General features: G+C 52.6%; 8 protein-coding genes across 8 annotated transcripts; 5 read left to right on the top strand and 3 right to left on the bottom strand.

The window, feature by feature from the left end:
- Positions 1–4,066: 4,066 nt before the first annotated feature.
- On the top strand, positions 4,067–5,374 carry BP01DRAFT_369067 (zinc-dependent alcohol dehydrogenase family protein; the record flags this gene model as incomplete). Its single annotated transcript, XM_025576533.1, has 6 exons — positions 4,067–4,104; positions 4,162–4,231; positions 4,282–4,567; positions 4,618–4,763; positions 4,815–5,127; positions 5,181–5,374. 6 exons carry the CDS (start codon positions 4,067–4,069, stop codon positions 5,372–5,374), a joined length of 1,047 nt encoding a protein of 348 aa, XP_025427419.1.
- Positions 5,375–5,654: 280 nt separating this feature from the next.
- On the top strand, positions 5,655–7,019 carry BP01DRAFT_360411 (uncharacterized protein). The gene is made up of 2 exons (XM_025575911.1): positions 5,655–6,277; positions 6,436–7,019. Exons 1-2 carry the CDS (start codon positions 5,883–5,885, stop codon positions 6,890–6,892), a joined length of 852 nt encoding a protein of 283 aa, XP_025427418.1. The 5' UTR covers positions 5,655–5,882; the 3' UTR covers positions 6,893–7,019.
- A 145-nt stretch (positions 7,020–7,164) lies between these two features.
- BP01DRAFT_305754 (DnaJ family domain-containing protein) lies at positions 7,165–8,602 on the bottom strand (the record flags this gene model as incomplete). The annotated part of the gene is made up of 2 exons (XM_025572208.1): positions 7,165–8,337; positions 8,423–8,602. The coding sequence occupies 2 exons, from the start codon at positions 8,600–8,602 to the stop codon at positions 7,165–7,167; spliced, it is 1,353 nt and encodes a 450-aa protein (XP_025427417.1).
- A 414-nt stretch (positions 8,603–9,016) lies between these two features.
- BP01DRAFT_327736 (mitochondrial 37S ribosomal protein mS37) lies at positions 9,017–10,086 on the top strand. Its single transcript, XM_025572923.1, has 3 exons — positions 9,017–9,276; positions 9,519–9,598; positions 9,710–10,086. The coding sequence occupies exons 1-3, from the start codon at positions 9,153–9,155 to the stop codon at positions 9,806–9,808; spliced, it is 303 nt and encodes a 100-aa protein (XP_025427416.1). The 5' UTR covers positions 9,017–9,152; the 3' UTR covers positions 9,809–10,086.
- A 113-nt stretch (positions 10,087–10,199) lies between these two features.
- Positions 10,200–11,887, bottom strand: BP01DRAFT_305740 (cytochrome P450; the record flags this gene model as incomplete). Its single annotated transcript, XM_025572206.1, has 3 exons — positions 10,200–10,336; positions 10,401–11,503; positions 11,556–11,887. 3 exons carry the CDS (start codon positions 11,885–11,887, stop codon positions 10,200–10,202), a joined length of 1,572 nt encoding a protein of 523 aa, XP_025427415.1.
- A 481-nt stretch (positions 11,888–12,368) lies between these two features.
- On the top strand, positions 12,369–14,913 carry BP01DRAFT_327728 (F-box/WD repeat-containing protein). The gene is made up of 3 exons (XM_025572922.1): positions 12,369–12,614; positions 12,675–13,837; positions 13,906–14,913. Exons 2-3 carry the CDS (start codon positions 12,777–12,779, stop codon positions 14,735–14,737), a joined length of 1,893 nt encoding a protein of 630 aa, XP_025427414.1. The 5' UTR covers positions 12,369–12,614; positions 12,675–12,776; the 3' UTR covers positions 14,738–14,913.
- A 51-nt stretch (positions 14,914–14,964) lies between these two features.
- Positions 14,965–16,773, bottom strand: BP01DRAFT_360405 (nucleolar and coiled-body phosphoprotein 1 family protein). Its single transcript, XM_025575910.1, has 2 exons — positions 16,618–16,773; positions 14,965–16,540 (listed from the first exon to the last, which is right to left on the bottom strand). The coding sequence occupies exons 1-2, from the start codon at positions 16,675–16,677 to the stop codon at positions 15,374–15,376; spliced, it is 1,227 nt and encodes a 408-aa protein (XP_025427413.1). The 5' UTR covers positions 16,678–16,773; the 3' UTR covers positions 14,965–15,373.
- A 1,212-nt stretch (positions 16,774–17,985) lies between these two features.
- Positions 17,986–22,831, top strand: BP01DRAFT_426371 (GTP-Rho binding exocyst subunit SEC3; the record flags this gene model as incomplete). The annotated part of the gene is made up of 4 exons (XM_025579792.1): positions 17,986–18,184; positions 18,250–20,534; positions 20,589–21,709; positions 21,770–22,831. 4 exons carry the CDS (start codon positions 17,986–17,988, stop codon positions 22,695–22,697), a joined length of 4,533 nt encoding a protein of 1,510 aa, XP_025427412.1. The 3' UTR covers positions 22,698–22,831.
- Between the last annotated feature and the right edge of the window lie 39 nt (positions 22,832–22,870).

Below are 22,870 nucleotides of genomic sequence, written 5' to 3'. Positions count from 1 at the left end.
TTCGTGGTTATGACATCTACCATTCAGAACTATTTGAATATAAGAGTCTGCATATTGTATAATCGTCTTACGGCTGAGATTTTCAGTGGTACAGACAATCAATGCGCCGGACAAGAAACAAGTTGCGAGACCTTATGTTAAATGAAAGAAGCAGACAGAAATGACCTCGAAAGTCTATCTTATTCCATCTCGTCAACTCGAAAAAGGCACGGAATGTCCCACAGGCCTGCATCCCAATCAGTCACACTGCTCCGGGTCTGCTTTTTCTGCTTCCATCGCGTAGTGTTTCCTGCACAGGTTTCACAGTGCTCGTGGAAAGCCGCGCCCAGGTGAGCAAAATGATCCACCGTCACGCCATGCTTGTTACAGGCGGCATAATGCACGGGCGGATTACCTGCATCGTCCAGAAGCCAAGGGCTTGCTCCAGCTTCCAGTAGCAGCCGTATGCACTGAGAATGTCCTCCGCGTGCGGCCAGGTGCAGCGCCGTCATCGCCTTCGAGTTGCCAGTGTCAATGTCGAATAATCGCGGCCAAGTCTCCCAGCTCGCCACTTCATCGGGCGAGGTATCATGTAGTGGAGTAACAGGTTGCGGCCCCTTCTCAAACCTAGTCAAAAGCAGTTTTACTATGTCGGCAGCACCGCATGCAGCTGCAAGATGCAGATAGCTGTCTCCTACATTGTTAGTTCTGTGTAGGTCCTTGCTGGCATGAATCATGCTCGTGATGATCCCAGCTTGAATCCTCTTGTTGCTCTCGAGCGGATTCGGTAGGCTCAGTAGGATGTGAATTGGCGTGTCCCCCGTTCCATGCTCTGCAATGTCGACGTCTGCACCCGCGTTGACCAAGGACAGAGCGAGCTTCTCAAATCTGCGAAACATGTATGCCCAGTTGGCTGCGACATGAAGGATGGTGCGCTCTGCGTCAAATGGGGCGGATAGGTCCACCACAGCTCTACCGGTGCGCACAATCTCTATAATTCGAGTGACTGTTTGCCAGCCAAACTCTGTTGAGAGCCGTGACCATAATGAGTCCAGATGCAGTCGACCTTGCAGTCGATGCTCCGGCCAGAAGGTCGGACCCCGACGAAGGAGTAGTTGGAACACGTCTTTCGGGCCATCCAGTGCTCGGTCGAGGGCACTCTTGCCATAGATATCCACAGCCAAGAGATCGCTACCGGTGTCAAGAAGTAACTCAATTAGTGATATGCAGCCGCAGGAAACGGCATTGTGGAAGGGAGTAACACCTCGGATATTTGGAGCCAGAATGTCACTGCGCGATTCGGCCGCCGCCTCTAGGAGAAGCTTTACAACTTCTGTATGACCTTGCTTACAGGCTAGATTCAGAGCTGTGTCGCCAGTGGGGGTCGTTTTGAGAGGATCAGCGTGGTGGGAAAGCAGGTACTCCACAATGGGAATGTATCCTTGCCAGGAGGCTAAGTGCAACACTGTGTACCCCTGTGCACTAGGCGTGTTGATATCGCCCTTAGTGCTGGTGATACTAGAGATGAAGATCCTCGAAAAGTCCGTTAGACCATGGATGATGACCATCTCGAATGGGGATGCCCCGTCCGCGTGACTTGTGAATACATCGGCACCCAACGCAAGCAAGTGCGCGGCTACGTCCAGATGCCCTCCTCGAACTGCCGTATGTAATGGTGTCTGACAGTAACGATCGACAGCGTTGATATCTGCCCCAAAGTGTAACAAAGCTTGAACGACATGTAGATGACCTTGATAAGCTGCTATATGCAGCGGAACGACTCGATTCTCGTTCTTTGCATTGACATTCGCCCCTTGGCAGATCAGAGCCTCAAGCAGTCGCAAATTCCCTGCTCCTGCGAAGTGATGTACTAGGGTAGAGACGTGTTGACTTCGAAGCAGATGGCTTCGAAGCAGATGGGCTGGGAGTTGGGAGAAGAAACCAATTGCATACGTTGACGTCCAGGTCTTGGTGTTACCCCAGGAGGAGCGATATGTGACCGGACTGGCACAGTGAAGTTGAATCCAATCGTTATAGAGCTGCGGGTACAAAAGCAGGGCAAACCTCTTTGCTGAACCTGTCAACACAGCGAGCGACTTAGGGCTAAGGAACTGCCCCAGGTATAGAACAAGCTCAGACGGAAGACAATCCAGACTCATCCTGGCTGATGAAAAAGAACGTGAAGTCGGAAATGAAAGCTCTCGGTCAGACTAATAACCTGGGGGGGGCTGGCTTCATGGAATGTTCATAATGCAGTTTTGCAGGGTAGCAGGCTTTGCGGCTGTCCCTTGCGTTTTGAAAACTCCCTGGTAAGTTGCCATTAGAGTAGTCTGCTGGAAATACGACGATTATTACTATAGTGTACATGCTCCCACAATCCCAGACAAGGGTTGCTAAACGTGAGAAGTGAAAAGACCGGATTAAAGCTCACATGAAGCTTCAGCCTTCTTCCTGTTGATAGGCTTCGGCAGGTCAGCATCTGAGATCATGTGACCACATGAGAACTGATTCTCTGCACCCCCGGTCGCCGTGACAGTCATTGCCCGTGCTTTGTTGTACTCCGTACAGTGAAGGCAACAAGAGCATAGATCTGGTGTGCCGATTGGCTGTCTTTGACTGAAATCTGGCTCAGGGATTTCGTCGGAGATAGTCCGTCTCACATGTTGATGTGCTAGGTAGCTCTATTCCCTGTTGTGCAGAATCGGCTTTCAGTGGTCACTTTGTCTTCTCTAAACCTCGCTTAACTTGATCCCCTGGGCGTGTTTGGTACACATATTGGCCGAAAAGGCAGTTTAGCCAGTGCATACGTGCACACACGTCTGTCCGTGTTGCATGCATCACCCCGGAGAGGGGATGGATGGCATTCATGCTCTCGTCCCATCCTTCCCATCAGTGGACGTCTGAGAATCCGACTGAGCGACAGTGTCGGGAGACGTGGACCCATTGGCGACCAGGAGTACTGACTAGCGCGGTTGCGGTGGAGCAGCGGTGAGTCTGTTGCATTGGAATCATCTAGATCCCTCCGGACGGGTTAGGTTTGGCCTACCCCATCTTTTCTTTGTTAGGGATCGCTCCTCCGCTCTTTTCTCGGCTCATCTGTTCTTCTCGCCGGAAAACGGGAAAGGCAGAGCCAGGGAGAGTCGAATGAAATCATCGGGATCGTGGTATGCCTCCGACCGAGGGTGGGAATCAGGACCTGACGAGGTTAGAGGGTCGGGAATGGAAACGGGGAAGAGAATCGAACGAGGAGGAGAGACTGGAGGAAAAGCGAAGAAGCCAGTCAAACAAGGCAAGGCGAGAGAAAGTGGGGTGGAAAGTGAAGCCATGAAGTCATTTTGGTGGGGAGATTTTTTAAGTTGGTTTAGTGGTTTAGTTTTTCGGGGCGGGATGAAGTCATGGCGCCAGAATCAGTCCTCTACTTTCCCGGTACCTGGCCGTGGCTGCTCCGAGACTAGACTTTCGGGGTACCGAGAAGGTACCGACACTTCACCTCGCGTGTAGTATCCCGTAAGTTACTCCGTAGTGTCTGGTCTGTTTGTATGTCAACTTCTCAGTCGGGCTGTCAGTATAATCTTGTTGGGCCGAGATGCTGTAGCTTTCCTGTAGTCAGACGGGAAAAGACATTCCGACCATCGCTCATAACTATCGGAAATATCTTCTGAATCTTCCCCTTAACTTACTTTCAAAGCGTGACAAGAGCAGATACAGCACTGACACAGCCTGTCAGCCCATGCATGAAACCGGCAGGGTTAATCCAGACAAACAGACTGAGATGGGACTGTCTCGGGTTCACTCAACCGGGCAATGGAGTGGTTGTCCCCAGTTCCCCACCTGCTAGTTATACTCCTTTGCTCCAAGGCCTTCTGACTCCATTTCCCCTCTTCCTGCTTCGACCCCCCTCCATCCTCCATTCTGTGACTTTTGGCCGTATTCAAATAGCCTCACATTCCCCTTCTTGATCATGTTTCGTTCTTCAACTCATCTCATCCCTCTCTTCCTCTTTCCCACACACATCTTGCAATTATCCCGCTTGATTGTCTGTCTTTCTTGATACCCCATTTCCATCCTTTCTTCACACACACACACTATGGCTTCCAACCTCCCCAAGACCATGAAGGCCCTCCGGTAGGTCACGAGCAGTCACAACTTGATGTCTTGAGGCCACAAGGCTAACGTGCATAGCTACGAGGAGCCATTGAAGCACGGCATTGCCGAAGTTCCCCTCCCCACTATCCGTGACAACGATGTCTTGGTAAGTCTCATGCACAATGAGTCATTTGAATCTCCACTGACTCGTAACAGATCAAGGTCAAGGCGTGCGGTGTCTGCGGTACCGATTTGCACATCCACGAGGGCGAATTTATCGCCAAGTTCCCCCTCGTCCCCGGTCACGAGACGGTGGGTGTTGTGGCCGCCGTCGGCTCCAAGGTCAAGGGCTTCGAGATTGGTGAACGTGTTGTGGCCGATAACTCTGAGCTGTGCGGCGAGTGCTTCTACTGCCGCCGAGGTGATGAGCTGTTCTGTGAGAACTTCCAGGCTCACGGTGTCACCATGAACGGTGGCTTCGCTGAGTACTGCGCCTACCCTGGTATGCTCACCCGATCTCTTTCCGCCACGACGTTGACTGACAAAGTGTAGCTGGCAGGGTATTCAAGATCAAGAACCTCTCGGACGTGGATGCCACTCTCCTGGAGCCCGCCTCTTGTGCCGCTCACGGTCTCGACAAGATCGCCCCCAAGATGGGCTCGTCCGTCCTGTTGTTCGGTGCTGGTCCCACCGGTCTGGTAAGTCTTTCGCGTTCCATGTGTTCAATCGAGTTGGTCTGACCCCTCTAGATCCTGGCCCAGCTGCTCCGTCAGTGCGGTGGCTGCCGTGTCGTCGTTGCTGCCCCTGAGGGTCTCAAGATGGACTTGGCCAAGTCCCTCGAGGCTGGTGATGAGTACATTGCTCTTTCTCGTAGCGACCCCAGCGCCCAGTTCCAGAAGCTCAAGGACGAGAACCCCTACGGCTTCGACATTGTCGTTGAGGCTACCGGTAGCGTCAAGATCCTGGAGGACTCGATCAACTATGTCCGCCGCGGTGGTAAGCTCGTCGTGTACGGCGTGTACTCCAACAAGGACCGTGTCTCTTGGCCCCCTAGCAAGATCTGTGAGTCATTCTTTGGTCTGTCTGCAGTAAGTGTGATTACTAATGGTTCATAGTCGGCGACGAGATCACCATCCTGGGCAGTTTCTCCGAGGTGTACAAGTTCCCCGCTGCCATTGACTACCTGGACTCTGGCAAGGTTAAGGTCAAGGGCATTGTCAACAAGGTCTTTAAGATTGAGGAGTGGGAGAAGTGCTTGGAGAGCATGAAGAACAAGTCTGCCATCAAGGCGGCTATCACTTTTGACTAGAATAGCATAGCGGGCTGTGCTTCAACTGGTAATGATTGACGAATGAATATGTATGATATGTTCAATTGCATGCTTTCCGGAGTAGATGTAGCTGTGAAATCTTTGAGATTGTGCAGGTTTAAGGGTATTTATAGCGAGGAGCTGGTGGGTCGGCGTCACCAAGGTCCTTATTGCATTGCATCAGAGTGACTTAAGTTCGGTGCTTGGATGACTGTCAGCGGTCATACTAGATGTCACTATCTGAGGAATCACCTTATCTCTCCTATTTTATCCGTGGTAGCTTCTATCCAAGCAATGGATCAGTCATAGATGGTGGGAACTAATTGATCTACTGAACTAAACAGAGCTCAAGTGGGACCCCCTCCCTTATCGATAAGCAACGCCAACCCATCACTTTCGCTCTCTCCACCAAAGTCTACTATCCATCTTTCTCTCAACCCTCACTCAACCCCATACTTGTGTTCCCAGCTCTCGAACCCAATTCCCGTCTCCTAAACCTCAAGCAATCATGGTCAAACCCCTAACCTTCAAAGGCGACAAGCCCAAGACCAAAAAACGCAAAGCCGACACCTCCCTCCCGACCAGCACCTCTAAAAAGCCCACCACCGACCCCAACACCGCGGAGAACATCCCCCAAGCCCTCGAGGACGAGAACCCGGAAGACCAATCCTGGGTCTCCGCCGACGCACCCTCCGACATCGCGGGGCCGGTCCTCCTCGTCCTCCCCAGCCAACCACCCACCTGCATCGCCAGCGACGCGCACGGGAACGTCTTCGCCTCGGAGCTCGAAAACCTGATCGAGGGAGACCCCAGCACGGCGGAACCGCACGACGTACGACAGGTCTGGGTGGCGACGAAGGTCGCGGGCGTGGAGGGGTGGAGTTTCAAGGGGTCGCATGGGCGGTATGTTGTCCCTCTTGGTTACTGAGAATTTCTTCTGCGGCTCGGTTTCGGTTCGTACGGATTGGCGCGCGACGGGCGGGAGTGGAGTTGACTCAAACTCGGTGCAATTAGTTACCTAGGTGTGCATGATATGCTAACATCCCACTACATGACTGTAGATATCTCTCCAGCGACAAACACGGCATCCTCAGCGCCACCGCCTCCGCAGTTTCGCACTACGAAACCTTCAACGTCCATTCCGCCGCGGTGCCGAGCACCTTCTCCATCCAGACGGGGACCAGCGAGTCTGAGGAGAGTACCTTCATCAGCGTGGCGGAGGTGCCCTCCAGGACGACCGCGTCGGGCGTGAAGCTCGAGGTGCGCGGCGATACGGGGACGTTGTCGGCCGATACGAGTCTCCGGGTACGGATGCAGGCGCGGTTCAAGCCGAAGATCAAGGCGAGCAAGGAGATCAAGGCGCGGGAAAAGATCAGTCGGAAGGAGCTGGAGGGCATCGTCGGCAGGCGGTTGGAGGAGGACGAGGTGAAGAGGTTGAGGAAGGCGAGGAAGGAGGGCGATTTCCATGAGGTGGTTTTGGATGTGAAGGTGAGGGGGAAGCATGATAAATATGCTTGATGTTCTGGTCCGAATCTCCAGGGGGGTGTTTGAATAGAGTCCGGGAGAAAGGAAGGTATATGGTGTTCACTAATGATGCTATATATGAATGAGTACACATGTTTTCTGTTATTGAATTGCAAATATTGGCATTCTGGAGTCCGAGTGACTAACTTCATCTATATTTCTTGAAAACATGCCCAAAAGGCGGCCACTTTTCCAGGTTTGCTTATACAGACATGAATGCGTTGATCATAATATACAAATATGGGGCATATATACAGTGCTCTGGTTTACGCTTTCTTAGCAAACAAATCCCGCCAGAATTGCTTCAATCCATAGCCCTTTGAGTGATCCTCTTCGTACACCCGCACGGTCTGAGAGGTACTGAGAGACTCGAGAATGCCAGCAGCTTTGGGTCCTTCTGTGGCGGGCCCTCGAGCTCGCTCAGTCGCGCGTCGTTTGATCTCCTCAGCCAGATCAGGCGCTACATCAGTGTAACATGCATTGAGCTCCCGCTCAAGATTGAGGTAAGGCTTTTGCGCCACTGGCGGTGCCATCAGGTTGTAAGACCGCGTCTGCGCATTCAAATTCTTGACCATAAGTTCCAGGAACGAGCGCTCGGTGTTGAGATACTGCGGATCGCGAAGAGGCGAAACATGCGGTAAGGATTCCTCCTGCAGCGTCTCGCCCGCTGCTGCTTCAGCTTCGGTGGCAGTCGACACAGAAGAGGCCCGCTCTTCTCCACTGCTGCTAGAGTCTCTGAGGGCTTGCTCAATCTTGGCTTTTTCAACCAACCGAGCCTCTGCCGCAGCATACGCACGCGCCCGACGCATTTGCGCCTCAAGCGACCCTCCCTCGCTGGCAATGAGCCGTGCAGCGTGCCGTCGCCACTCCGCTCTCAGCCGGGACCGAAACCGATCCACCTCCCTCGCCAGATCCTGCTGCTTCTCAATCCAGGGCGGCACGATCTCCTGCTTCTGGATGATCTTGTTCATGAAGTACTCGGTCGTGTCGATGAACGGACTGTTCGCATTATGGTCCGTTGTAACATTCACTCCCTTGCCCCTCTTGATCTTATCGAACTGCCCGCGCGCTATCGCATCCTCAATGCGCTCATTCGCCAACGCCGTCAGCCCCTGCAGGGTGGCCGGCATCGGCCGCGCTCCGGGCGAGAACCGCTCCCTCATTTCGCGGCGCATCGCCTCCCGCTCTTTGTCTGAGGGTCCCGAGCCTTGCGCCTGAGTGTATGTTGCGGTGCGCTCTTTCGCTCGGGCGAGTCGCACGCCGGCCGATTCGTTGGGTTTGGCCTTGATGCGCATGTCGACGGGGTTGGGTATCTTGAAGGGTGTGCGTATCGGTTTGATCGAACTGTCCAGCATGCGTAGCGTGACATCGTGGAGGTTCTCCTTGCCGGTCCAAGGCTCTGCGCCGGCGATGTCTCGTGTACCCTGTCCTGCGCTAGCCTACAAAGTAAATAAGATTTAGTATCCACAAACGTTATGAATTGTGTAAGGGCAAAGAGGCATCGGGGCCAAGTAGAGACTATACCGGCATATCGACAATCGAATGCGCACTCGCATACTGGCTCTGAAATGCCGCAGCCGCCACCCGCTCCTCCAGCTGTTTCTTCAACTCCTCCGAGAACCCGGCGGATTCCAGATTCTTGCGTGCGGATCGACCACCTTCAAGCATAGCTTCCTCGGTCATGGCAGACAATCGACGAGCCATGGCCCCTTGCTCGAGGGTATCCTCATTTTGAGGTTTGCTGCTGCTGCTGCTGCTGCTGTTGCTGCTGTTGCTGCTATCATTGCTCTGCTGGGCGGTTGTCGCATCTTGCCGCCTCCGCGCACTGCTGCTGGAGAGACATCGACATTTCGGAGGAGGAGAGGGCCTCGCGCAGCGCGTTGCACGCAGCGTAGTAGTAGAGTTCAGGTATAAAGTACATGCATGCCTGCTGCTCATTCTTGTGATTTCAACCCTTCAATGCTGGACCTCGTATGTATGTAAGTTGGAGGGGGCAATTTGTCAATCCAATGCACCCCAGCTTATCAGTGAAGACCGCCGCCGCCGCCGCGGATTATGTCAGCGACGCTCCCTCCCCAAAACCTCCGCGGGCAAAATTGTCCAAAAGTCTTGGCGCGAGGTTGACTGCCCTCTCCCTTCGACCTACAAACCCCGTTTGCGCGTTGAGATTGTGTCCTACGAGAAACTCGCTCTGTTTCTCCTCATACATCACCTTCAGCCTCGAAGCACGACGCTCGTGGACAAATAACCAACCATGCCTCCCAAACCCAGCACCCGCCTCACCCCCGTCCGTCTCCAGACCATCAACCACCTGCGCGTCCGAAGACCGAACCAGAGGGAGCCCAACGGATGTGTGGCGGTTATGTCGGCGATGCTGAGTACGTTGTTCTCTTCTAGTCCGCACACCTAGATTTCGTCAAGTGAAATATGCTTGGGAAGGAGGGGGGGAAGATGGAGAGCTTCGCAGGCATCATCTGGTCAAGCTCCGGACTTCTAGTCCGCTGAACCAGGATGACCAGGATCCCAGCACCTTACCCTCTTTTCCTTCCCCTCATCGACAGCAACATACATGTCCCGCAATGTTGTACGCGCCAGCTAACGCAATTCGCTTGTCATGTAGGTTGTTGGGCTTCGGCCGGTGGTTCTGTTGAAGGCTGCGCGGCGCTGGAACAGCAATTGAGACAGTGCATGGATGCTCCTGTACGTTTCTCCTTGATTTTCACTCTTTTGAGCTTGGCTAGATTGTCTGCTATGAAGTGAGGTGAAGTGCCTAACTAAATAACTAACAAATTCGCGTTTCGCTACATACAGAAACCCAAGCGCCAGGGACGCAGCACCATCAACTACCACCTCATGAGAATGTTCCCCAATGTGCGTGGACCGCAGAAGAAGGATGGTGTTTTGGGTTAGGAAACGTGCATAGGGCTGGACTGGACTGCATATGGGCGAGGGATGCGGCTGCGGTTGCGGCTGCTACAGTGCGGGATGAACATACTGTATTCTATTGTGGTAAACTGGAGTTTTCTTGTTTTATGGGTTCAAAGACAAATTTAGCTGTTCATGCCGTTGATGAGTATGTGCTGAGTTGAGGGCAAAGCTTAGAAGGCGATTGTGTAGGCTTCTACGTGTGGATAATTGTGGTGGGCTAGACTCAAAGGCTTGTGCGTATTAAAGACATGGCGCTGGATACGTGGTTGTCATGCTGCAACTACCGTTGTGCGTGTAAGAAATTTCCTAAACTCGAGATGAATGTAGTATGTACAAGACTCTTCGTTGACTCACGGCATAATATGATAACTTGTCAGGCATTCTCGAAGCGCAAAATCAACTTCTCGCCTCGAGGCTTCACGGTGTAAGCATCAATCGCCTCGATGTCGTCGTCGTTGACAACAGAAGTCGTGAAGTTCGTATAAATGGCTGCCACAGCCAGTTTCATTTCTGTAAAACGCAAAGAACAATTAGACATGCACCGGATTCCCCAGACTGGGACAAGAAATCTCACCTTGTAGGGCTAGGTTACTGCCCACACACATCCGTCCCCCGCTGCCAAAAGCCCAGAACCACCGTCGTCGCTCCTCCAGCTCGGCGGCCGAATTCTGGTCTTTCAGCCACCGCCTCGGCTCCCATGACTCAGGCTCCGGGTAGACCGCGGGATTGCGGTGGAGCGAGTAGGCTTGTGCGTTCACCCGCGTATTTGCGGGGATGTTGTCAAAACCTACAAGCGTGCAGCTTGGAGACGGCGTCACGCGAGGTTGGATGCCCGGTATCGGGGCATGCAGGCGCAGTGTTTCCGTGACGATGGCTTCGAGGAGAGGTAAAGCATCGATTGACTTTGGGGATGGAAGGGCTCGTGATGCGTCAGGACGAGGGTAGGTGAGCCTTGGCTCAAGGGTCAGGAGCTCTTCCCGGAGCTCTCGCTGTAGCTCCGGATGCTTTGAAAGCTCCCAGAAGAGGTAGGTTAAAGCCACGGCACTAGTCTCGTGGCCGGCTGTCAGATGATCGTACAGCTCACAGGCGATCTCGCACTTTTGCTTCTCTGGGTCTGCGTCTGATAGCCCAGCGGCTTTCTGCTGCTTCAAAATACCTTGCTTGAGGTGCTTGTATACCATCGGTTCAGTCTCCAGCTTGGTGGATGCCATGCATTCGTCCGCCTTGTCGCAGAAACTCAGCCCCCATGCGTCCAGTACCTCGTTGGCCTCATCACACCATTTAGGGATTAGACGAAGTCCGAATTTCTTGGTCCATGCCAGCAAGCCGGGAACTTCTTGATGGTAGAATTCAAACGGCTTTCTGCATTGATAGAGTTGCAACATTCTGTGCCGGAAGTCCGCATCTTGCAGAAAGTTGGACCCATTGGCCAGTCCATAGAGGTACGAGGATACGAAGTCCATGGTCAGCCCTTGATTCAGATCATGCATATCCACCACGGCATTACTTGTAACTGCTTCGTGGATCAGAGGCAGGAAACGGTCAAGCATGATTGTCTCAGAGATCAGGTGGATGTGTGGTGAAGACTGTAAGAAGGACTTGCTGTAAATGTTGGACAGCAGTCTTTTGCGGCTGGAATGGGCTTTATTGTCGGTCATTGTGAACATGCTTACGGTACTGAACTCTAGAGTGAGTACTTCGATGACCAGGACTCTTGCGCAGTACTCACCCAAAAGACCCGAATACCCGTGGGTACCATTCATGCTTCTCGAAACCCCCAGTGTATACACTTTTTATGCCACCGTCGACGCAATTGATTGAGATTTCAGAGGGGCCTAGTCTCACAATAGGCCCGAATTTCTCGTGCGCCGCCTGGATTGTACGATTGTTCAAAGCTCGATACCTTCTCCAGATGATCCAGGCGGGGGATATGGGTGCTGTCCAATGGGCGTTTGGAATCCTAGACAATGGTGATAGAAATAGTGGATAGAGTATTAATTTGTAGATCAGGACGAGAACGCAAGTGACGGTCGCGACGGCGGTCACAGCAGAGACTACCATGATGCTGGTAAATATCAATCCAAACTTGATAAACTTTGACGTTTGCGACAATGTTCTGGGTTGATAATTGACGACTTTTGAATGGGCTCGGATGATAAGGCCTACGCAAGTAGATCGGCTTTTCTCGGCTAATGGAGGATGGATTGAAGCTACCACGCGCAAGATACTCAGCTTCCCGGGGGTTAGAAGATTGATATGCTCAAGACACGTATAATACTTAGCGTCAGCCAAAGTCATTCATAACAAGCATTTCAGTCCAAGGCAGTCGCAGCATGACTCACTTGATTGAAGGCAGACAAAGCTTCTTAAGCGGGGAGCGACGCATATTGCGATAAGAAAATGGAGATAAAGACGATAAAAGATAAGAATCCATCATCGCTGCATAAGTGCTGACATAATCCATTCAACAAAGTCACATGCTGGTCAATAGATGGATTTTTCGTTTCTGCTGTTTCTGCTGCAGGTATAACTATAGTACTAGTTCTTATCCAATTTGTGACTCATGTTCAGGTTGATCTTGAATTTCGCCATCAGTCCTTCATTTTGACTGGAGCTTATGGTGCTTGGCAATATGCAGGATTCCTCGCGTATTATTATGTCGCTATGTTTCTCCTAGCCCAGTAATGGGTTTGGCCGCCCAGGTTTTTTCCCATGACCTCAACCGCCGACAAGTCTATAACAAACCCCATGGCAAATGTGTGAACTTTGGAGTCGTTTTCCTCAGCAGGTGCGTGTGTTATTCCCCTAAGCTCATAGTATCAAGTATGGCTAACTATGTGACGGGTAGTATTTGCCCTGCACCATACGTCATTTCTGTGCCTGATCTGTGTGCGCACTGCCAAATGCATTAATGTATTGACATCAACATCCAACTTCCTCAAACAACATCATGTTGGAAGATCTACCTGCTGAGATCCTCTATCTCATCGCGTGCCACCTGCCCACTGTCAATGCCTTGGTGCATCTGTCTCGAACCAGCAGACGTCTGCATGAAACCATTGCTACGGATAACTGGCGGATCTTTCGTGCCTTTGTGCAGAAACAATTTCCCGGCGCACAAGTCCCAGGTTTCTGGAGAGAAGCGGCTCAATCGCTCACGTCCCGCTCACGCGCCTTGGACAAGCATGCTCTTGTGGGTAGATTTGTCTATCCGTCCCAGGCAACCAGGGTCGGATCTGAAAAGGCGATCCGTGGCGACAGGCCTACGCTTGGCTATCGCCCCGCCCTGGACACATATGAGACTTGGAACGGATCAACTTGGAATGATCGGCGAGAAGTCCTCGCCTGGGGCGCGGCAGACGAGATCTTCCTGCGAGTGAAGCAGACGGGCTCGACACCAAATGAGCAGTGGATCATCTTCAGCGATCTCGATCATATCAGCAGCGTCGACGACATCTGCGGATTGCACTTGCTGAGGCCGAGCCATGCGGCATACGAAGAAGGCACGGAACATCTGATATTCGCCCGCGCTCGTGGTGAAATTCACCGTCTCGCAATTTCCATTGACGAGCCGTCGCATGAGTACAAGCAAGTATTTGAAACGTACGGCCTGGGTGTTGAGCGCACCGACTTGAGCACTGGGCAGATTTCAATTCTCGCAGCGCATCTGAGCAACGGGACCATTGCGCTGTACAACACGGCTTCGACAAGCCAAAGAGTGTCGGAATTTACGCGTCTGCAAATCGACCCAGCGAAGAAGACGCGTAACAGATACTCGAAATTCCTCTCATCCGATCTCCTTGCCATCGGAACAGGTCGCATCGACGATGCAATCACAATCTCGTCCGTCACCAACGAGCGGGTGTCGCAGGATCGGGAAATCAGCCTACATCAAGTAGACTATGAGAGGTTGAACCCTTCTGCGGCCATCAAATCAGATGTCAACGCCATTGCGCCTTTGAGCGCTACCGGACAGGTCTTTCTCGCAGGATGGGGTGATCGGGCCGTCAGGTAATGCCTCATTTCATCCCCTAGACTAAAACTATCACTTCTTATAACCACTAACCCTCTTCACCCAGACTCCATGACCTCCGATCCCACAAGGAGCACGAAATGATCTACCGCGATCCCACCGACGACAACCCCATCTACTGCATCCATCCATTCACCCACAACCGCTTCATCGTCGGCTCCGGCGGTGAAGCCCTTGTCAAGATCTTCGACCTCCGCATGGACCGTGGCTACAGCTACCTCGACTCAAAGCCCTCAATCCGACGCTTCGCCCGTCCACCCCAACCACCCACTAACGGTGGTACCACTCTCACCACAGCCGCCACTACCCGCACTAAAGCCATCGACAAACTCAACCACCAACTCCACCACCTATCCCTCACCACCACCCGCAAGGAGGTTTCCATCTACCTCTCCCACCCAGCCCCAACAACCTACCACCAGCCGCGCAACATCCAGAACCAGCGTCCCTACCGCGGTGCCATTTACACCATGAGCTCCCCCTCTCCCAGCTCCCCGACTGTCTACACCGGCGTCGCCGACGGCGTCATGCGCCTAGATTTCGTCGCATCAGACGATCTCCTCCACGGCGGCCACGGCGCCTGGTACGCCGAGCCGCTCGCCCTTACCGATCTGGTGGCATCAGAACCACATCATCATCAGCAGCAGCAACAACAACAAAAGTCGCGCCGTCGTCGGTATCCTGCGGACCGCATCCTCGGTTTATCCGGATATGAGCGTCCGGACGATCCAGGGGCTAGTACGGCGGTGGTGCGGCTGCGGACCCAGCAGCCGTTCCAGGACGTCACCGACGAGGACATCGCCAACGAGTCTCTGACTGGTTGGGACCGGCGGTGGACAAAGTTGGGGGATTTTAGCTCCTGGAGGCCTGCTTTGTGATTGCGGCCATGGGCTCTCGGGGTTGGTGGCAGTGGAGTTTGGTACTTGAGGATCTGTACTGGAACTTGATTATGATTGAATTGAGCCAGGTTGCATATACTACTACAAGCATTGAGGGTGGTTTCGTCTTGGGCTGACTCGCTGTATCGCTAGAAGTGCAAAAAAAAACATACATGGATAAATTTGCATGTGCTACGAATTGGATTTATACACAATGAAAAATAGACCTTGACCAAACTCATTGCTTTTTACTTTGCGCTACTGGAATCAGAACACAGGTCTAGGTGTAACTAGAAGGAGTAATGTCTTCAAAAGTCATGACTTGAATGAAAGATAACAAGCGAAAACATGCGAAATGAAGAAACACAAAGGGCAAAACTCCGGCCCGGCTCCATTAGCGCCTTGCTGCAAGAAGCAAACATTTTCGGGGACCCCAGGATCTAAAACAATGCATCTAGATCTGATTATCTAATAATGTGACAGTGAATGACTTTTTTCCTCCCTGGGCAAAGAAGAACCAATTCGGTAGCTTCCGTTGTGCAGCTGTTGGCACATGGCAAGCTGAAAGAATGATTTCTGGACCCAGTTGAGAGCGATCGTAAGTTATATGTGACGAAGTAGAACGCCGACACTCATCTAGTCATCGAACTTGAAGGACTTGCCGCCCGAGATGTCAATGGGGCCGCCACGGTAGGATCCACGCTTCTTCTTGTTCTTCTCCTTCGTGAAGCCCTTGCCGCGGGTGACGGACAGATCTTGCCAGGCTTTCTCGGCGTAGGCGTAGGGGATGTATTCGTTTGAGGGGTGGTGATCGTAGGGCTGCTCACTGAGGAGAGCCAGGGGCGTAGGCCGCGCACCGGTGTGCTTCTTCTTGGTGAAGCCGTTGCCAGGAGCAGGGCTGGCGCTGGCAGAAAGGGTCTCGCTCACTTTGGCAGCAGGTGCAGCCTTCTTCACTTCAGATTCGGAGTTCTCAACGGTTTCGCTGCTCTCGGAGTTCGAAGGAGTGGACTTTCCGCTCTCCTCCTCGGAAGAGGAGTCGGAGGAAGAAGAGCTGGAGGCAGGGGCGGTCTTCTTTTCCTTCTTTTCAGCCTTGGGCTTCTCAGTTTTGGGCTTCTCTTCCTCGTCGCTGGAAGAATCAGAATCCGACTCGGACTCGGACTCGGAGCTAGAGTCGGAAGAGCTTTCGTCTTCGCTCGAAGAGGAGGACTCGGAGTCGGAGGAAGAGTCGGAAGAAGAGTCAGAGTCTGAAGAACCAGACTCGGAATCAGAAGAAGCCGAGGTTTCGGTAGAGGATAACTTGGTCTTCTTGGACTTAGGGGCCTCTTCCGACTCAGACTCGGATTCAGATTCGGAGGAGCTGGATTCGGCCTTGCGCTTGGTGCCCTGGGACTTGGAAGCAGGAACCGGAGCAGAGGCAGTCTCTTCCTCCTTCTCGTCATCCGCATCGCTATCAGAGTCAGACGAGGAAGAAGAGGAAGAGGAAGACGAAGGCGAGGAACTTCTAGACTGCTTCTTCTGCGTCTTCGGGGCGTCATCCATCTCGACATCGGAATCACTCGAGTCGTCCGAGCTGCTGTCGCTGTCCGAGGAGGAAGAGCTGGACTCATCCGAGCTGTCAGACTTAGAGGACTGGTTCTGCTCCCAGGTCTTGAAAAGCTCCATCAGAGAAGGCACATTCTTGGTGTTAATCTTAATGGACTTGCTGCTCAACTCCTTGGTGAGCGCATCGTGGGTCTTAGACAGTCCATTGTCGGAGAGGTATTGGGAGATCGCCGCGACGAGGGGCGCAGGAGGAGCAGGAGCCTATTGTGTAAGAAATATGTCAGTGTACCCGTTCGGCGCATTCTAGCGGATCTCGAGATCAAAGCAAATTTCCGCACCGTCTTCTTGTCCTTGGACATCTTGGTAGGAGAGGATTTCTGAGCCTTCTTGGAAGCCATTGTAGCGCTCTGAAGTGAAAGACACTGTGGTCTGAGCAGAAAACAAAGGACTCTCGGGCAGTGATTTGGAAGACGGTAGGATGTTTTTGATCTTTCCTTTATCGGACTGACAGAAAAAAAAAAAGTTTACAAGAGGAAAAAGGGACGGCAGCAAATGCAGGCGGTCAGCGAATCTCTATGTTCTGACTGGCCAGCCGGTTGCTTCATGCTGGTCTCACGTGGCGTCCCGTGACTGAATCTAAGATCCCCGGCCGTTAATCACGTGATAGACTGGGTAGTTCCCCGTCTAGGACTAAAGTACTCTGTAAGTTACTGCGTAACTTTTGCATAATCGCTGGGAATTATGAGAATGAACGCATCACCATAACGTTAAGAGATGAATGACAGAATAGCACCTACTCAGACCTTATTGGATGAAGTAAAGCAGATATGTCTGAATGACTGTTCGCACCAATATATTTCCACCGCGATGAGTAAGTTCAATGATGTACTCTGTACTACAGGTTCGGCAGACTTGGATGGCCGGACATCAAAGTATATACAGCCACTGGTATCTCACCCCAACAATCAAAGTCAAGATAGTGATATTTAGATTGGCTGTTATCATCAACCTCTTATACTGTGCGATTTTCCCTCCAATTCTGCATCAATGACATCCCGCCGCAACGATGGAGATCATCAGTGTTATGCATGTGTTTATATAATGTGTTATACTCAACATGTGGACAAGGTCTGATTTGACTGGTGAGGTTCCAGATGGTCAAATAAAGAGGCCTCGGGGCTGTGTGGTGATTCCTTGCTACCGGTTTGCAAACTTAGGTATATATGGGCAAGAGAAGTCACATCTTTTTCAATTGATTCATGAAATAATCTTCAGCGTAATTTATGTTTATTTAATTTCTGTAGCATTAAGTCAGTGTATGCACTGCATGTCGAGTCAGCCTCGTTCCGGTGGTCCTTTGAGCACGAGCTCCTCCCTCCTCGATAACTACTAGTGTCCGCTGCCGCCCAGACTCATTACGGAGTAATCCAATGATCTAATCCACACCCTCCACCTTGCTTGTACTTCACATTCTGCTCTTGCTCCCAACATCTGACTCTTCATGTCGCTTGTTCCTTTGTGCTGAGTGTGCCATTTCTCTCACAATCCTGTTCGTCGCGACATTGTCCTTCTACGAGCTGTGCTACTCGCTCACGTCGCGCCGCAACCACCCCCCCGGTCTCTTCCTTCCTTGTCCTGATCGACGATGTCTACCTGATTTTGGGCACATCCTGAGTGTACCAGGCTTCGGTTTCTAAATAACAGTTATGAGTAGTCGTGACCGCCCAAGGGGCCCTCCGCCCAGTGACATTCCCCCTCAAAGGGATCCGCGCCGTGGAGGCGATGGTCGCAATGGCGGATTTCCCGGGCCCAGTGATGGCTCCTTGTCAAGGGCGGAGAAGTTCGAGGACGAGAAGAGGCGGATCATTCACAGCTGTTTCTCTAAGAAGGACAATGATGGCACCTGTATTTCACCCGCCCTGTGGGAGTCAATTGCACTGTTCCGAACTGATCGCTTCTCTCCATTTTAGTGGTCGAGTCCTACATAACACATGTCCGCATTATCGAAGATGCGGCATATCCATCCACCCCCGCGCCGCCAAACTCGCCGCCCGAAAACAAGAAGCCTCGAGTAATCATTGTTGCGGTCAGAAGATCAGGCAGGGTGCGCTTGCACAAGGCTAGGGAGAACAACGACGGGTCTTTTTCTATTGGGAAAACATGGATGCTCGACGATTTATCCGCCATTCAATCGTATAACGCCTTGGTACCGTCGACCCCTCTGGAACAACAGCAGAAGCAGTGGGCTCTCAATCTCGGGTTCGTGGTTACCGTGGGAAAGCCTTACTATTGGCATGCACGGACTGCCAAAGAGAAGGACTTTTTCATCGGCAGTCTGGTGAAGATCTATCGCAAATATACTGGGGGCAAGGTGCCCACACTAATTGGCTTCGACGAACGTGAACGGCAACTGCTGGCTGGGTCAAACCCCACTCCTCCGACGGCACCGCCAGCACCTAGAATCCCTCACCCAGGATCTTCTCGTTCGGATGTGACATTGCCCCCCCCTCGCCCGCCTTCATCTCAGGGCAGTCGGCCCCAGTCTCCGTACTCAAGCCGCGCGCCCAGTCGCGATGGGCCTAAGAGGCCACCACCTGAGGAACACGCCCTGCGATCTCAAAAGAGTCGAGAGCAGATGGCAAGGCCGTCGACTGGCCAGTCTGCAAAAAGCGGGTTTTCACCCTCCGGTCCCCCATCGCACCCGCCACCGATACCCCCTGATCATCGCGAGCAACCTCCTCGTGCGACGGAACGACTGGCAACAGATAACAGGGGCCCAAAGGCGCCGCCGCCCCCTCTACACGAATCCAGAAGCAGGGACTTCCCGTCCAGTCTGCAAGCTGCATCTTCTGCTGTCTCGCCAGACAGACTCAACGGCCACAATGCTCATAATAGCGAAACCAGTCAAGGAGTCCCAACCCTGGAGGCAAGGCCCCCATCCTCTCGGGATGGAAGGCCAGATCCCGAATCAAGGCCTATGCTACGTACCCATGATTTACACACTAGTCGTAGCAAGGATGGTCTTCGACCCACGACACCAGGGTCGGTCTCCGGAGAGAATCGCACATTCTTGCACAGTCCAGCAAGCAGCGTGGGTCCACGGTCGCCTTTGCGGGAAACATCCGAACGGTCTTCCAGATCGGACATACAGACAGAACCTCAGGAGCTGGAGGCTCCTGTCAGCTCCAGCGTCGGGGATCTGCCATCCACCTTGATGCCCGGCATGTCAGCAGGCAACAAGACACCGACCACTCCCCATAAACCCGAATCTATCACTATTCAACCTCCCGTACCAGCGTCGGCACCAGAACCAGAAACAGTCATAGCAACTCCGGATCCTCCGCAGTCGTCGGAAGCTGCCGAACCGGCTGCAGAGACGGAGCCTCCTATGCCAACCAGTCCTTCGGACGATGCGGGGCCTGCAGCTGAAGACCTTGATACGCACCGTCCAGGCCTTGGTCCTATGGTAAAGAAAAAACAAACCAAGGACGTTGCAGGAGCATTGCGCAAAGCCGCAACTGCCTACGGTGCTTTCAAGCCTAGACCCGGAGGTGCAGGCGAGAGGCTTTTGGCAGCGGCGAGAAAGCAGAAAGCAGCAACGGATGAACCTGATGGTATTACAAGCGTTGTTCCAGCTCCATTCTTGCTTCGGACGAACAGCGACAATACAACGGCTGGCCCTGACAGCCCAGATAAAGAGGGGCCAGCAGCTCCCTTACCTCTTAGGACAGAGGAACAACCTGCTGCGCCTCCACCTATCACAATCCCTGCATCAGAACCTCCCACGGTTGAAGTGACCCAAGCGCCTCCGCTGGAGCCCGTCATCAAGCCCGTCGAGGCACCCAGTGACACGCGCGACACATCGAGACCCGTGGTGCAGATTGTCACTGACGAGAGGACAAGGTCCGTGTCGCCTTCGCCACACGATCGCCGCCGTAGACGTCATGAAGACAACACAATTAAGTACTGCCAGTCTCTTGGGATCAGGCCTAGCGTTTTGGCAGGGCGAGGGGGGGATTTTGATGATATCTTGACAGACCTAGGTTGGAATGGACGGCTTAGTGACGAAAAGCGCATCGAAGATCTTGAAGCGGATATCCGTCGCGAAATCGGACGCGTCGAGGCTACCAGCTGGCTTGGTAACCTGGAGCAGCAGGAGGGGAAGATTGATCAATTGGCCAAACTCATTGACAAGACGGTCGAGGAATGCGAAGAGTTGGATAATCTACTTACGCTATACGCGCACGAATTGAACGTAAGTAATAGCCCCGAACGTTTGCACGTTCGACAGCTGCTGATCGCACTCCAGACACTACACGACGATGTGTCCTATATTGAGACACAATCGCAGGGTCTGCAAGTGCAGACTGCTAACCAGAAGTTGCTCCAAAACGAGCTACAGAACCTCCTGAATACACTCTCTATCTCTTCAGGTGATCTGCGTGCACTCAAGGAATCCTCACTGAGTAATCCTGATGGACTACGAGATACTGAAGTGGCACTGTCAACACTGTATAAGGCGATGTTGATGATCGATTCCGATATACGGCAGAATAAGAGACGGCTGGCCGATGCTGCTGGAGATCATGGCAGCCTGGGCGTTTACGCTGACACGGAGATTGGACAGATGCGCGCCATCCAGGAAAAGAAAGAAGAATATCGCGCACATGCTCGGGTATTCTTGCAGCGACTCAAACAATTCATGACAATCGCCTTCAGAATTGCAGAGCAAAAGAGGATCGACGCCGCAGCAGCCGCTGCTCAGAAAGACCCCCTCAAGCTCAACAGTGAAGCTCGGGCGTACTGTCGCCGAGAACTGTGGCATTACCACGCAATGATTCTCTTCGCGCGAGAAGTTAGCGGAGGAGAATGGCAGGCCTTAATCAACCTTTATGAACAACAGGCGAAAGCGCCTTACCAGAATGACTTCCGCGACAACAACGTGTCTTGGAGGAAGATGGCAAGAAAACCCACAGGAGATGAGCAGGAACTCCTCTTCACCCATCAGGAGAAGGAAAAAGAAAGTGAAGGTCTCACGATGGCCGCACGTAAACTCACCGTTCGGAGAGGCAAGACCATCCGAGCGGCAGCCGGCCTCAAGCTGTCATCTGGTGACAAGCAACACGGTAAACTTGAGCCATGTGAGGCATTCGCAGGCACTCTCCAAGAGACATTGAGAATGATCTCTGAGGAGCAGAACTTTATTGTTCATTTCTTCCACTTGAACTCCCTCTCCACACTCGAATTTCCGGACCTGGTCGCTTCGGGTGCTCCGGATGAGCGCAGGATTCCTAATTTCAGCGTCAAACAATTACATGACCCCGACCGGGGTATGGCCAAGAAGGTCGAACAGAGCATGGACGAACTCTTCTCATTCTGGCCCACTGATATGCAGAATCTTATTGACTGGGCTATCCGAGCGGATCCACTGTAAGTGTCAAGCGCATCGCGCGTTATCATGACTTCCGATACTGACTGAGACGATGATAGTCAAGGAATTGGTATTCTACTGGCCTTGGAAAAGGCTATCTCCGAGTTCGATGACGCCAATCAGGATTTTATTGTCCACTCCCTTCAGAAACTGCATTCTCGACTCCTTGGTCTATTTAATCGATTTGTGGATGAACAAATCCGCGGTATCGAGGAGACGAAAGTCAAAGTGAACAAGCGCAAGGGAGTGATCTCATTTATGCGAGTGTTCCCGAATTTCGCCACTGCTGTGGAGAATCTCCTCACGCAGCAGTCGCAGGATTTCCATGATATTCGCATCAGCGTCAACGAAGCCTACGATCGCATCAATCGTGCCATGTGGGAGTCGCTCAAGTTCATCGCCAAGGAAGCTCCCGGCCAACCGACGGCCACGACTGCCACGTCTGGCGATCCTGAGGACAAGGAAATTCTTAATTACCACATTCTCCTGATCGAAAACATGAATCACTACGTGGAGGAGGTCGGTATTCGAGATCTTTTGGTTCTGGAGCGTTGGCGCGACCGCGCGCAGCAGGACATGCAGGAGCACTTGAAGCTGTATCTCGATTCAGTCATCCACCGACCTCTCGGCAAACTGCTTGAGTTCGTGGAGTCTGTCGAAAATCTACTAGGGAGCGGAATGAACCCCTCGGACATTGCCAGCCGGCCCAGTTACTCGCGATCGGTGGCGAAGAAGGTGATGGCAGCGTACGACGGAAAGGAGATCCGACGAGGTATCGAAGGGCTGAAAAAGCGGGTTGAGAAGCACTTTGGCGATGCAGACGATCCGGGGTTGAGTCGGAGTCTGGTGTTGAAGGTGCTCCGGGAATGCGAGGGTCGTTATGGGGAGGCATACGACCGCACCCGGCGCATCATTGACACAGTGTATGAGGGACAATTGGAGCTTGAATGGCGCAAGGAGGATGCGGCTGCCATGTTCCAGAAGTGACAGATGGATGGGTATTATTAGGATTTTTGAGTTTCTGCCCTTACTTGACTCTGGTCTGTTGGCTGCTATTGAGTGTAAATCATACAAGGGGGGGAGGGGGAAGGAAAGGCATGGCATTGGGCGTTTGTTTCATCATTTACCAGTTGAATCTTTTCCCTTTTTTTTTTTTTTTT

This window comes from Aspergillus saccharolyticus, assembly GCF_003184585.1.
Source record: "Aspergillus saccharolyticus JOP 1030-1 unplaced genomic scaffold BP01scaffold_47, whole genome shotgun sequence".
In the NCBI taxonomy this organism is placed as follows: domain Eukaryota; kingdom Fungi; phylum Ascomycota; class Eurotiomycetes; order Eurotiales; family Aspergillaceae; genus Aspergillus; species Aspergillus saccharolyticus.
Note: the sequence above shows the minus strand (reverse complement) of the source record. Positions and strands in the feature narration are given on the sequence as shown.